Source organism: Rhinolophus sinicus, linkage group LG03 (assembly GCF_036562045.2).
Source record: "Rhinolophus sinicus isolate RSC01 linkage group LG03, ASM3656204v1, whole genome shotgun sequence".
NCBI lineage: Eukaryota > Metazoa > Chordata > Mammalia > Chiroptera > Rhinolophidae > Rhinolophus > Rhinolophus sinicus.
In genome coordinates, this window is record NC_133753.1 from 175258737 (window position 1) to 175272744 (window position 14008).

The 14008-nt window shown below is 34.3% G+C and overlaps 1 protein-coding gene across 5 annotated transcripts in view; it reads left to right on the forward strand.

Annotated features, from left to right (window-relative positions):
• The window catches only part of CPLANE1 (ciliogenesis and planar polarity effector complex subunit 1), a 95299-nt gene that overhangs the window by 6424 nt on the left and 74867 nt on the right, over positions 1 to 14008 (forward strand). For all 5 annotated transcript variants that reach the window (XR_012495161.1, XM_074328990.1, XM_074328987.1 and 2 more), the window contains exons 2-14: positions 439 to 567; positions 2527 to 2662; positions 2775 to 2894; positions 3745 to 3977; positions 5433 to 5539; positions 6497 to 6653; positions 7744 to 7847; positions 8988 to 9170; positions 11385 to 11634; positions 11805 to 11960; positions 12139 to 12908; positions 13459 to 13667; positions 13867 to 13947. Coding sequence is in view for 4 of the 5 variants with exons in the window: in XM_074328990.1 (XP_074185091.1) it covers positions 487 to 567; positions 2527 to 2662; positions 2775 to 2894; positions 3745 to 3977; positions 5433 to 5539; positions 6497 to 6653; positions 7744 to 7847; positions 8988 to 9170; positions 11385 to 11634; positions 11805 to 11960; positions 12139 to 12908; positions 13459 to 13667; positions 13867 to 13947 (2587 nt within the window). In the remaining variant the exon portion in view is untranslated. The remainder of the gene's footprint in view (positions 1 to 438; positions 568 to 2526; positions 2663 to 2774; positions 2895 to 3744; positions 3978 to 5432; positions 5540 to 6496; positions 6654 to 7743; positions 7848 to 8987; positions 9171 to 11384; positions 11635 to 11804; positions 11961 to 12138; positions 12909 to 13458; positions 13668 to 13866; positions 13948 to 14008) is intronic.

The window sequence follows — 14008 nt, forward strand, 5'->3', positions numbered from 1 at the left end:
ATTCTTGGTTAAAAGAGTCAAGATCCCACCCAATTTCAAGGGACAAGGAATAAACCAGAGCACTCAATGAGAGAAGTGTCAAAGTCACAGTGTAAGAAGAGCATGTGGGATGGGAGGTATTGTGGCCAACATACAACCTGCTGCACTGAGAAAAGCAAGTCACGCAGAAACTTTATTTTCAAGATCTTTTCCTAGTTCTTGTTTCTCTTTATAGTTGGAGAAATAATTTGTCAAAAAAGCCCAACTGTTCAAGATATAAGATGAGATACTGAATGCATTGTCAGTATCTTACCTTAAAAAGATAACTGGGGGTGGGGGGGGAGATAACTGAGCTGATGAAAAAGTAATTTGCCAAAACTTCATGCAAATTCTAAGATCCTCAGTAAATATTATGGGCTATTTATTATTGATGTTGTTATTATTATTTGCTTCCTACAGTATCTTCTGACTCTTTTTACTTAATTGGCCATTGATACCTTAACAAGCATGGAGATAAGATTAGAAGTTTTGACATCAACAAGTATCAAGCAGAAAAAACCCTGGCCGCGAGTCTCCTGGTTGGGACAGGTAGGTTTTTCTTTATCCATACAACACTAGTTGTAATATGTGTTACATGTATGCTCTGCATCTAAGATTGAAGAATGTTGTATGGGCTTTAAAAAATAAGACCTATCTTTAGAAGGATCACCTGTCCACTGAACAGGGTTTTGTGTGTTTGTGTTTTGTTTTGTTTTGCTTTGTTTTATAGTGAGCAAGTTAGCTTTTCCAGAAAGTTGAATGGTCTATCTAGAAGAAATATTTTACTTTCTTTTATTATTAGTTTCAGGTGTACAAAACAACATCGTGATTAGACATTTACACCCCTCACAAAGTGATAACCCCAACAAATCTACCATCTGACACCATACAATAGCTATTACAATACCATTGGAAAATTTTACTTCCAAAAATTTTTTTTTCATATTATGCTTAAGAAGGTTGAGATGGCATATATCAAAGGGGAATATATAATCTTCTGAACCTTTCCCTACTAGACCTGTCGGTGTAGTGTTTCCTCCCATTGTGGTTTTCATGAGTGTGCAATAAAGTGCCCCTTAGAACTGGAATAAAGATGGGCCACAATACAGGAACACCCTTCACAATATGTGGAATAGATCCCTCACTTTCCTTAGGGAAAGTGGGCAAACCTATGAAGTCCTCTTAGAATTTATCATAATGAATTTAAAAATTCGGTGTTCAGTTTCATTTCTGTGAGATATACCATTAATGAACTTTCTCTAGAACAGTGTCCCTTGAACTTTGCAATGGTTCTGAATCATCTGGAGATCTTGTTAAAACAAGTGCTGGGCCCCACTCCCAGAGGTCCTGATTTAGTAGGTCTGGGGTTGGGGTTGAAGAATTTGCATTTCTAACAGGGTCTTAGGTATTGCCGATGCTGCTGGTTACTTTGAAAACCACTGCCCTACAATATATATGAAAATAGGGTTAATTCAAAACAGCATATCTTTTCTTTTTTTAAAAATTTTTTTTATTATTTTTAAATTTATTGGGGTGACAATTGTTATTAAAATTACATAGATTTCAGGTGTACAATTCTGTATTATATCATCTAAAATTTTTTTTTTTAGATTTTATTGGGAAAGGGGAACAGGACTTTATCGGGGAACAGTGTGTACTTCCAGGACTTTTTTCCAAGTCAAGTTGTTGTCCTTTCAATCTTAGTTGTGGAGGGTGCCGTTCAGCTTCAAGTTGTCCTTTCAGTCTTAGTTGTGGAGGGCACAGCTCAGCTCCAGGTCCAGTTGCCATTGCTAGTTGCAGGGGGCACAGCCCACCATCCCTTGCGGGAGTCGAACCGGCAACCTTGTGGTTGAGAGGACACGCTCCAACTAACTGAGCCATCCAGGAGCTCAGCGGCAGCTCAGCTCAAGGTGCCGTGTTCAATCTTAGTTGCAGGGGGCGCTGCCCACCATCCCTTGTGGGACTCAAAGAATTGAACTGGCAACCTTGTGGCTGAGAGCCCACTGGCCCATGTGGGAATCGAACTGGCAGCCTTCGGAGTTAGGAGCATGGAGCTCTAACCGCCTGAGCCACCGGGCCGGCCCCAGCATATCTGTTCTAGATGATAAAAAATGATCAGGGATAGGGATTACAGAAGCCATATCTATTTTAACCTAACTTAATAATTCAAAAACTTGCCCATGCTATTGTTCAAGTTGATGAAATTAAACAGCAGATAACTCAGTTTTAGCTAGCAGAATTGGAAGACATTCCTATAGTTGTAAATTTCAAAGAAATCTAAATTGCAATCATTAGGTCATCTTACCAGGTAATTCTAATAAGAGGTATTTTAAGATAGAATGAAAAATCTCCAGGTTACCTAATCAACCTTATTGTTCATTTTATGATTTGTAGTACAAATTTATAATCTTTCTTAAATGACACTTTTTCCTTTCTGAGATAACTTACTTAGATAAGTTGAATTAACTTGTGGAACCTTTTAAGTCTCTCACATATTTCATCTCTTAGGAAAATGAAGCTGTTTTTCTTTTGGATGGTAAATTCATAAATGAAATTAATTTGATATCTGGAAGGACAAAGAAGAAAATTCCTAGTCTGCAGCCTCTGTTGAAGGATGTTATTGTCCTAACAACATCCAGTAATGGTTAAGTAGTACTAATATTTTCAAAGGGCTGGGTTAACTATTTTTTAATAATTTGGGGTAATATTAAGGGAAATACTAGTTTATAAGTATTGCATTTCCTTTTTGCGCACAGATGCCTGGCTGGCTGGGGCACTTACTACAGGAGAGCTTTTCCTTTGGAACAAAGATCAAGATTGTTTGAAAACTATACAAGCAACTGAAAAGTCTAAGGAAATGATTAAAGCTGCAGTAGGTGAGAATTTCTTTAAATTGGTTTAATAAATAGGAGGGAAAGAAGATGAAACATTTTTCTATTACTATTTAAAAACTGTGTGTGTGTGTCACACACACACGGTGCCAAAAAATGTATACATATTTTAAGAAAGGAAAACTGTATTAAAATTGTAATAGACAATATATACCGATAACAGAAGATGAATACAAGTCACGTTTGACTTCTGCAATTTCAAGAGATGCTCAAAGTGGTTACCATCAGCATCCAGACTTCTGATTATGGCGAACTACTGCTTGAGCAACACTGACCAAGTATCCACTTGTATACATTTTTTTGGCACCCCGGTATTCCATATATATGTATATGTATGTATTTCTTTGGTGGTATTTACTTGTGATACTTAGATTCATCTTGAAGAAGAAAAGCCTGGCATATCTAACATATCCGTGATAATAGTGGGTTCCTAATATCACATAAATACGTGATAAATGTTACTATTATTAATATTTGTACTTTTAATTGATTCGTAGTTTTACATCCTAAACCAGGGGTGTCCAAACTGCGGCCCGTGGGCCAACTGTGGCCCGCAATCCATTTTTCATTGGCTCGCAGCAAATGCCAAAAATATATTTAATTTACTTAAATAAACCAGGTGAGGCAATACGTACTTCAACTCGAGTGAGTGGCCCGGCTGTTTGTGTATTTTACCGCATATGGCCCTTGGTAAAAAATGTTGAAAAAAGTTTGGACACCCCTGTTCTAAACGGTAACATTATTTAGGTTTCTTATTGTCAGAATAGATAAATTATGTACCTTCTGGGGAGGATTGAAACTTCAGAGGTTTAATGACTTCTTTTCTTTTTTTTAGCAAGCTCTTTGAAACTGTATTTGTATGTATCTGGAAATGGGAAAAGAGTTCTGCTTATAATTCCTTCTGGATGTATATGTCTTTGGGAATATTTGGAATTCAAGAATATCTTATCTTCTAAAAGCCCTTCATTGAAGGGCCAGTGGTCCCAGATCCTACCTGAAGAAGCAGTTCATTTGCCATCCCCTGAAGATAAAGAAGCTGTAGTGCATGCTGTTTTTATAAAAAATGAGGTAAAATTCGAATCAGACAGAGTGTTACAGAAGTTGAGATCTCAGACTCTTAAGAACAGACACTATCTCCCAAACTTGTGAGCAGAGTGTGGAATGGCATAACTATAGATCTCTAGTCACTATTGATTGTCACATTAATTGTGAAATGATGGTAAAGATATATTTGTATTTCTCGGTCATATTTTAAAATATGTTTATTAAAAACGGTTTGAACTTAGAGTTTCCTTTCTCTTTCACTAGTTTTACTTTTCCCTAGTTTCAAAATATAACTAGTTTTTTAATTTAAAAAGCTAGAATTGGGCTGGCCCGGTGGCTCAGGCGGTTGGAGCACCATGCTCCTAACTCCGAGGTCTCTGGTTCGATTCCCACATGGGCCAGTGAGCTCTACCCTCTACAGCTAAGATTGTGAACAAAGGCTCTCCCTGGAGCTGGGCTGCCGTGAGCAGCCAGAGGTCAGCGTGGGCTGCTCTGTGCTGCCAGGAGCGGGCGGTGCCCAACATGAGTGGGCAGTGGCCAGTGTGAGTGGCTGGCAGCCAGTGTGAGTGGCCTGCAGCCGGCAAGAGCTGCCATGAGCTGCTATGAGCTGCTATGAGCGGCCGACTGAAGACTCTGACCAATTGCCTCAGCCTGGGGGGGGGGTGGGGGGGTGGGGGGGTGGAGCGCAAGGCTCATAATACCAGCATGGGCCAGGGAGCTGTTTCCTACACAACTAGTCTGAGAAACAGCAGCTTGAACCGGAGTGGAGAGAAGGGGAGGCGGAAGAAAGGGGGGGAAAAAAAAGCTAGAATTGGTGATATTAAGTAAGCCATTTAATTCCCAGGAAATAATATTCACTAACTAAAAAACATTTTAAATAGCTGCATGGTGCTCTGTGTATGTATGGACCAACATTTTATTACCCAGTCCGCTATTGTTAGAAGTTGTATTTTGAAGTTCTATTATTTTCCTCTACTTTCTCCCATCTACAGGGTAGTATCCTAATTTAAATAATATATAACTATAAAAGAAGAGAAAAATAAGTATGTAAGAATCTTTCCAGTTATAGCCACAATAAATGGCAGTGTTTTCTTTTTCTTTTTCTTTTTTTTCTAATAAACTTTTTTTAAAATTAAATTTATTGGGGTGACAATGGTTAGTAAAATTACATAGGTTTCAAGTGTACAATTCTGTAATACATCATCTATATATCACATTGTGTGTTCACCACCCACAGTCAATTCTTGCAGTGTTTTCTTAAGAGAATAAACTACAGCTTGGTTTCCCATTTGAGACATGCATGCCTCTGGCTCAGAAGTAGTAATAAATTACTTAGTGTTTAGCTTAATGTTAATAAAAATACAAGCAGAATCTCAGTATGTTTCATTTCTTTCTGATGAGAAATATGTTTGTTTTATTATATATCTTGATTTATTTTCAGATTAATTATATACTAAAGTATATTAAATTTATCTACAGTTATTTGGAGACTGCTGCTTATGTTCATTTACTTTTTATTCTGGGGAATGCCTGAAGTTAACATTTCTAGCAATTCGGTGGCATGAGAATGTATTTACACCTATAAGGTGAGGTAAATGTTTCTTTCTTATTTTCTGTCCTGTATCTTTTGACCCATAAATACATAAGATTAGTAAATTACATGTAAATTTCAACTTTTTTTTGAGACTTTACAAATCCTTTCTTCCCATAAGTATTGCTCTATTTCTTTGGTTTTTATTTTTTAAATGTTTAATCTAGAAAGGTTTTTTTTGTTGTTGTTGCTTTGTTTTCCTTCTTGGAAGTGAGAATACATAAAAGATAAGGGAGGCTATGGTCTTGCCTTAAGACTATAAAAATAACTATTTTGTAAAGTAATTGAATTTTAAGAGGCACATAACTTATTTGAATTTACTACTGTACCTTTTAAATGCTCGAGTACTTTTTTTATTACAATAGTTTTATTCTGAAAAGCCCAATAAAATAGAAAGAATGCATTAAAAGCATATAATGCCTAAATAAGTAAGATTTACCAAAATAGTGTGACATGGGGGAGGGGATTCTTCTGTTTATTTTCTTTATTTTTTTATGCTAACAATATCTTATTAAGGTGTAATTTGTATAAAGTAAAATGAACGAATCTTAAGTGTACAGCTGGGCCTTAAGTATATGTGTGTGTAACCATCCTCATATTAAGTATAGAACATTGCCACTATCCTAAAATCCCCCTCTTCTCTGCCTATTTAATCCCTTTAAAAATGTTAGTAATGTAGAACTATGTCCATCGAAACCATTAGTGGAAGCACATGTATTTGGGGTTGACTACGGATCATGCTGTTACTAACAAAACTCTGACACTGAGCTTATTTCATTGGTGACTGCTCTTTTGTTACCTGGATGAAACTTCTGAATGCTTGCAAAGAGGCCCTCTAATGTATGTGCATATGTAGGAATTTAGTTGGACCCTTTAATTTTTTGTATTGAACTATATACTAATTTAAAAGTTACTATACTTCCTGTTTTCAGTTATTTCATTATTTTCTTAGATCATTGCCATACCATGTTCACTGGGCACAACAAGATTGCCTTCTGGGTAGTCTAATTCCCAAGTGTGAACCAGTGAAGTCAAGAGGAGCGCTCATCTCTGCCTTTTCAAGAGATGGCCTTACCCTGGCAGTGACTCTTAATCAGAAAGACCCAAAGGTCAGTAAATGTACTCTGTCTTCGAAGTAACCTATAAAAGAGAGAGTTTAGTCCAGGTTCGAGATTTTTTTTTCCCCCTGAAGATAGTTTTTTTTCTTAATATAATATTACTTTATGTTCTTTAAATTGGAGTTTTCTGATCCATCTTAACATTGATTGGTGAAGTTATTTAAATTAGCTGCCATAGTTTTCAAAACTTGGCCTTCAGATGTGAAAAAGAGGATAAAGGAAAAGGACGAAAGAAGGGCAATGCAGTAATTGATGTTCTTAAAATGTAGTGTAAAAAAGAGAAGAGTTATAGGTGGTCAATATTGTTTTGCCAATTGGGAAAGAACCCTAGTTTACTGATATAATAGATCGCTAGGTCTCCAGAATTATAAGTAATGATTAAGTAAAATAATTTTAATAATGCTTTTTTTTAAAACATTTTTTTTATTAGTTTAAGGTGCACAAAACAATGTAATAGTTAGACGTTTATCATTTATATCCCTCACACAGTGACAACCCCCCTCACCCCATCCACTATCCCTCTGACATCACACACAGCCATTACATTTCTACTGCCTCTGTTCCTAATGCTGTACTCCGCTTCTTGTAAATATATACATACATACATATATATATATATGTATATATATATGTATGTGTATATATATATATATGTATGTATGTGTGTGTGTGTATATATATATATATATATATATATATATATAATTGTAGTTGACATTCATTATTCTTCAGCTTCAGCTTCAGGTGTACAGGGCAGTGATCAGGCATCTACATCATCCCTGAGGTGGTCTCCCTACTGAGACAAGTGTCCATCGGATACCCTACAAAATCTTTAGAACATTATTGATTACATTCCCCAAATTAACTCTCTTAACCCCATGGCCATCTTGTGGTTACTGACTGTGCTTTCTAATCCCCTCAACTTCCCCGTTATCCCCACCCCCCCCCATCTAGCAACCGTCAGTTTTTCTATGTCTCTGAGACTTTCTGATTAGTTCATTCATTTATTCTTTTCTTTAGATTCCACATATAAATGAGATCATAATAATGGTTTTGTTGTCGTTTTTCTTTTTGTTTCTAGGCAACTCAGGTATTATTTATAAACACATTGACTTTTGTTACTCTCCGTGGCAGCCTTAAAGGATGTAGCAATAAGAATCCTGTGGTTCCAGCTGCACTTATCAGGTAAGAACTCTTTTATATTCTAAATACTATTTTTCTTTTCTTTTCCAACAATTTGATAAGTTTAAGGCTGACAATTCAATAATGTCTAAATAAATATTTAGATAGGTAATGCAAGTTTCTTTCAACATTTGTGCTTGATAGATTCTAAAAATTGCTTTATATGAGGAAAGCCTTAAATACTTTAAGGAAGGGTATAGTAGGGTAGAAGATACATGATCTTATTTCTTTGTTGTCTGAGGAGTGAAGTCGTGACTAGGTAGACAAATACTGGGCTTAATTTGAGAGATGGAAATGAAAAAACCTGGATTGGGAATACCATATACTCAGAGAGGCTAAGGTGTCCATAGCCTTTTAAACAAAGTTGGCATTCTTTGCCTATAGGTCAATAGCAACATGAAGTGGTGATTTTGGACTGCGCATGAGTTACCACCAGGACCTACGTATTACAGAGTAGGAAGATTCCCTCTTGGACCTCCTAATTTCCTTTTCTGAATGCTTTTTCTGAATTCAAATCGATTCTATTTGAATTTCCAAAGTTTTCAGGTCACTCCAGCATTGCCTCTTCATTTTCTTTCCCTCCCCAAAAGTTCCTGCCTAAAAGTATTACTGGTTTCGGTTCAGTGGTCTGACGGAGTGTCCATTTACATGATGGAGCTACTTTTTGTCTGTATGAAACATTCATATTACCAGCTAGTTAAGGAGTAGTAATGACGGCTCTGAGAAGAGGGTGTCTGCTGCCAAGTGGAACTCCAGCAGGCTGCAGAGCACAGGCACAGTCTTGACCTTTAAATCTATCATAAATAACAGTTGTGGACACCAGTAGGATTAAAAGTTGTTCTAATTAAATGTGAGTGACTAAAAAGCTTAACTTTTTTTAGGGAGTATTTTCATTTTATGATTTGGTTATGAATCTAAGTACTTTTCTAATTGATATGTTGTATGGAGTAGATGTTTATGAGCAAATTCCTTTTTTCTTACCTTTTTTCTGGGAAGTGAAATCTATAAACTATGGTTATCAATTGCCTACTATTCATCCTTTTGCTCTTATTTTTTGAAGTGTTTCACCCCAGCTTGGCCATTATAAATTGTTAAAGACATTGTAGAGAGTCCTTTCTAAACGTATTATCTTGCTTTTTTTAGGTCCTACTGGGTTGGTGATATCAGCTGGACTCATGATAGTCTTTTTCTGTCTTGTGTGTTAAAACGTGGCTCCCTGGTTTTACTGACTTGCCAAGGTGAACTGCTAACATTAATTACATTTGGTTGCTCTATAGAATTTGGGCCAGCAGAATTTATTCCTCTTCACCCGCTAATAACATATAGGTGAGACATTTAAGTTGTTTTAATTTGTTTATAGAAGTTTTTCTCTTTTGGTATTACTTTACTGTGTATATTTTTCTGACAAATTTCATCTTTCAAACTGTCTTACTCTTTCTTTAAGTCGTCATCTCAATATCTTTCTTATTTATAGTTTTTTTTTATTTCTTTTTGTGGCTTAATCCTGGTAAAAATTTGACATTGTAACTATGTAAGTATAAGCTATTTAAGTATTCAACAGAACTAAAAATTTATTTTCTTTGGTATGAAAGTTGTTTTCTTTGATATAAAAGTTCTTAATAACAGCATGATATGTACTTTATTATTTTAAAAGAAGAGCACTTAGATAAATTAATAACTCAAAATTAACTTGGTAGATGGATTTATCTACCTTTTTCCCTAAAGGGAAGAAGTACGTTGGAAATGGTTAGAAGATTTTAGAATTTAACCAAATTTTAATTTTTGTGAGATGGGGTAGCAATTTGACTGTGGAGTCAGATCAAAATTCAAATCTTGGTTCTTCTACTTATTAGGTGTATGACTTTGGGTAATTTATTCTTTAAGCCTCTATTTCTTTTATTGTGAAATGAAGATGATGATTAGTTGAGGGAATGAAGTAAGATAAATATAGATCATTTTGCACAGTTCTGGCATAAAGTAGGTGCTCAGTAAATATTTGTCGTTATTGGTGTTGCTATTATACATGGCTAGACACATACACACAGCTATTTGCAGAGCAAAAAAATGGGTAAAAGACCTTTGAAATTCACCCATTCCCTTTGCTTTACAGAAAGGAAATTGAGGAAGGGTACGTCCTTGATTACATTATATATATATTCTTTTTGATTACATTTTATATATATATATATATATATATATATATATATATATATATATATATATCATTCTTTTGCTATATATATAAAGAATGATGCTTAACCTTTAGCAATAGAAAATTCTAATGGAATCAATATTTATTTCCTGCAGTGAAAGTATTTTTTCCTTATTTTTTTATGGTTTGATTCATAACTGACTTGAATTTCCTCACATTCTCCTTTAAAGTTAATATTTGGGGCCTTTCAAAATGGATTGCTTTTTCTGATTACAAAGTAATACATATTCATTATTTTAAAAAGCTTGAAAATCAAATGTTATAAAACTAAATAATGTAGAAAGTGAAAAACTTGTAATCTATTCTTCAGAGATAATTATTAACATTTTAGTGTGTAATCCAAATTAAGAAAATTATATGACATCTATAATAATACTAATATTAGTTTTTTAATACAAAATGAATTATATGATATGTGCTGTTTTGTATTTTGCTTTTTTAGTTTAACAATGTATCTTTTTTTAAAATTAAAGTTTATTGGGGTGGTTTCAGGTGTATAATTCTGTAATACATCATCTATGTATCACGTTGTGTGTTCACCACCCAGAGTCAGTTCTCCTTCCATAACCATATATTTGATCCCTTTTACCCTCATATACCACCCCTCTCCCCACCTACGTTTTTCTATGAAGCCATTTTTAATGGTTCCTTAGATACCTGTGGTGTGTATATTCGACAATTAATCAATCTCCTACTGTTGATCATTTGCCTAATAAAATGTACATTTGAATAATTTCCTAACCAAAAAAATTATATTTTATTTGTCCTCTTCATATTTATAAAGCCCCAAAGTTAAGCAGCATTATTAAGTGATCAGAATCAAGTACATCACCATTATAATAAATAAGTACATTTATATGGAAACTCAGTCAAATTAATCTTAAACTGATAAAATTCTACTCACCACCATCCTCTCCAAATGTTCTTCTCAGTTTCTTTTCTTTCTCCTCCTTAATAACACCTATATTCATAGCTCATAATTATTCTTGTAAGTATATTTAAATATATGGTAAGAAGGAAAGTTAACTATTTAGCTCTCTTTAATGGTAAAATGAACTGTCTTAATTCTTTTCTGAAATAGTTTGTATAAAACTAGATTAGAAACAAAATAAATACCACAATTAGGGGAAAAATTTAAAAAACAACTTATATGTTATCTAATCACTTACATTTTCCTTACAGATATATACACATTTAATATTTAGTGTTTAATTTGTTTGCTTTTTCGTCATTCTGTAACTTTTAATTATTTTGCTTTTTCTTGAATAATGATGTATTCTTAAGATTTTTTCCTTACTAATTCTTGACTTTTGATGTTTGTTTGCTAGACCACAGCAGTTTACATTTCAAGATTCAAATAATTCTGTAGATTCATCAGCTTCTGATAGTGACCCTATGAGACAGAGATTTTCTATAAAAGCACACTCACGGTTACCCTACCTCATTATTTCTGATGGATACATGGTCACAACACTTCGATTTCTTGATAACCTATCTCCATCAGTGCTCATGAGATCCCTTCTACTTGATTCAACGCAGAGGCTTGAGAAAACATACCAAAGTGTGATATTGTCTAAGGTATGGTGCTTTTTGGTATCATTAGTAAAAGTTGACCTCTTTCCAGATTTAAAAACTACACTGACAGTAATATCGCTGGATTGTATATAGTTGTCTGTAGAATTTTTTACTGCTTGTAATAGAATTATGGATAAAATTCTGCTCTTGGAAATCTGTCTTTTCTTCTATAGCCAAAAGGCAAAGGGCTGAACTTGCGATCACTGGATTCCCTAAGGTTGAGCCTGTTAAAACACCAAGGAAATGAAAGTTCAGCTGATTCTACTGTCCCCAGATTCTTGCAGGTAGAGGATACAAAGAAGTTAAATGAAAAAACAGCAGATTTACAGGTACTTAGTAGCAGTGTTTTATTTGCTTTGAACAATTATGTATTGACTTTATTCCAAAAAAAATTTTATTTTGTTTTTCTCTTGTTAATGAAGGGAAGAGAAATTTGAGAACACCAAAGTAATTCATTTGTAAGGTATTAAGTAGTATTAACTATAATTTTTTTCACTCATGTTTTAGGATTTTGAAACAGAAGAAACTAATGAAGGCATGCATTTTATAAACAACTCATCCTCTTTTTGGAACCAAAAAAGTGATCCATTGTTCAGTAGTGCCAAGGAGGGAAGGTTGGAATTTGCATCCATGTTTGATACGATACATGCAAAGGATAATACTGAGGAGACGGATGGAACCATTATAGAACTGCATTCTGTTCAGAAAAATCTCCTTGCAGCATGGACTATAGGAATTTCAAAAAATGTGGCAGAAAAAAATTCAATGTTAAATTACACGATAGTTTGTATCACTCATTTTTTCTACATCCTTCAGTTTATAAAATGTCCTTTCCCCAAATTTGATCTTTTTTTAAGCAAGAGCCCAAGACATAATGCATGGGTGCTTTGTATCTTTCAACTTTTTCATCAGTGTTTATCAGTTCAGTATTGGGATATGAGATACAGACAAGATGTGGGACATTTGGTAAAGCTGACCTCAAATACTGTAAAGCTTTTGCTGACTCAGCAACAGCAGGGTCAGTTATTCTCAGAGAGGCTTTCAGCCTGTTTTCATTTACTCAAAATGGTAGCTGATCATTTGAATGGCATATACAGTCTTCAACCTGAAATTATTTCAGCTTCAACTGATGGAAGTAGAACAGCAAATCAAGACTCACTGGTGGTACCTGTTTTTCAAATATTTCAAGATAGTGGTTCTCAGGAAAACTGGTCTTGGAACTCATCTTTCAAGATTCATCCTCAAGTAGTAAATCTTGTTCAACAGCCAGGACACAGGTATAATTACTTTAATGTTAGGATACCATTAGCATTATAGATTTTTTCCTTTTCAAAAAAATAAGATGTAATTACCATACTATAAAATTAATCATTTTAAAGTGTGCAATTCAATGATTTTTAGTGTAGTCACAAGGTTGTAGAAATATTAGCATTCCAGGATTTTATCACCATAGAAAGAAACCTGTGTCCATTAGCACTCAGCATTATAGATTTCATTTTAAAATATCTTAGGACTTACACCAAATGCTATTCAACACACATATTTTATTTGTCTTGGGCAACTCCAGGATACTGTTGAAAGATTTTTGTTTAGGTAAAGCACTGTAGAAAAATAACCGCGGGTACATAATGCATTTCTGAAGATTTAAAAAATATGTATATATATATTTTTGATCAGTGGGCTTTGTTCTATATTTAAATCTGGTCAGTTTGTATATGTTATTACATCAGTGAAGAATACAGGCAAAAAAAAAAGGCTAAGTAGGAGGCTATATTCATTCTTATTATCTGAAATTTGGTTTTGATGATTACCTGATTTTGTATGCAGATTGATTGTTCTCTGGAAAATGCTGTATAATAAAACTTTATGGTATCAAACACAATTAAGTCAAAGAGTTCCTGAAGGTGACAGACAGTTAACTGAAAAGATGACATACGAAGCATCTACTGTCAAGTCCCTGCTATGTCATATCCAGGCTTCCTTACAGACTGCTGGAGTTTGCTTGAACCAAACCTTAGAGCTGAAATCTATTCATGGTTAGTATCTCATAAACGATTTCTAACTCCATGAAAAAGCAATATAGTTAACTGGGCTTTCATTTTATTAATTGATTGCAATTATTTATTTTTCAGAATAATTTCTGGCTGAGCTATATACACTGAATTTTAAAACATAGTAAATTTTTATAAAGTAATTTAATTAACCATAACTAATTGTCGGTTAAAAACTTTGTAGGTGAAGAGTGTTTCCTATTAGGATCATATGAAAAGTCTGTTCAACTGTGGGAGAAAGCTCTACAAGAAACCCAGGAAAATGGTAGGGGAGTGTTAAAAAATAATATTTGCCATAATATTGGTAAGAACATATTTTAGCATTC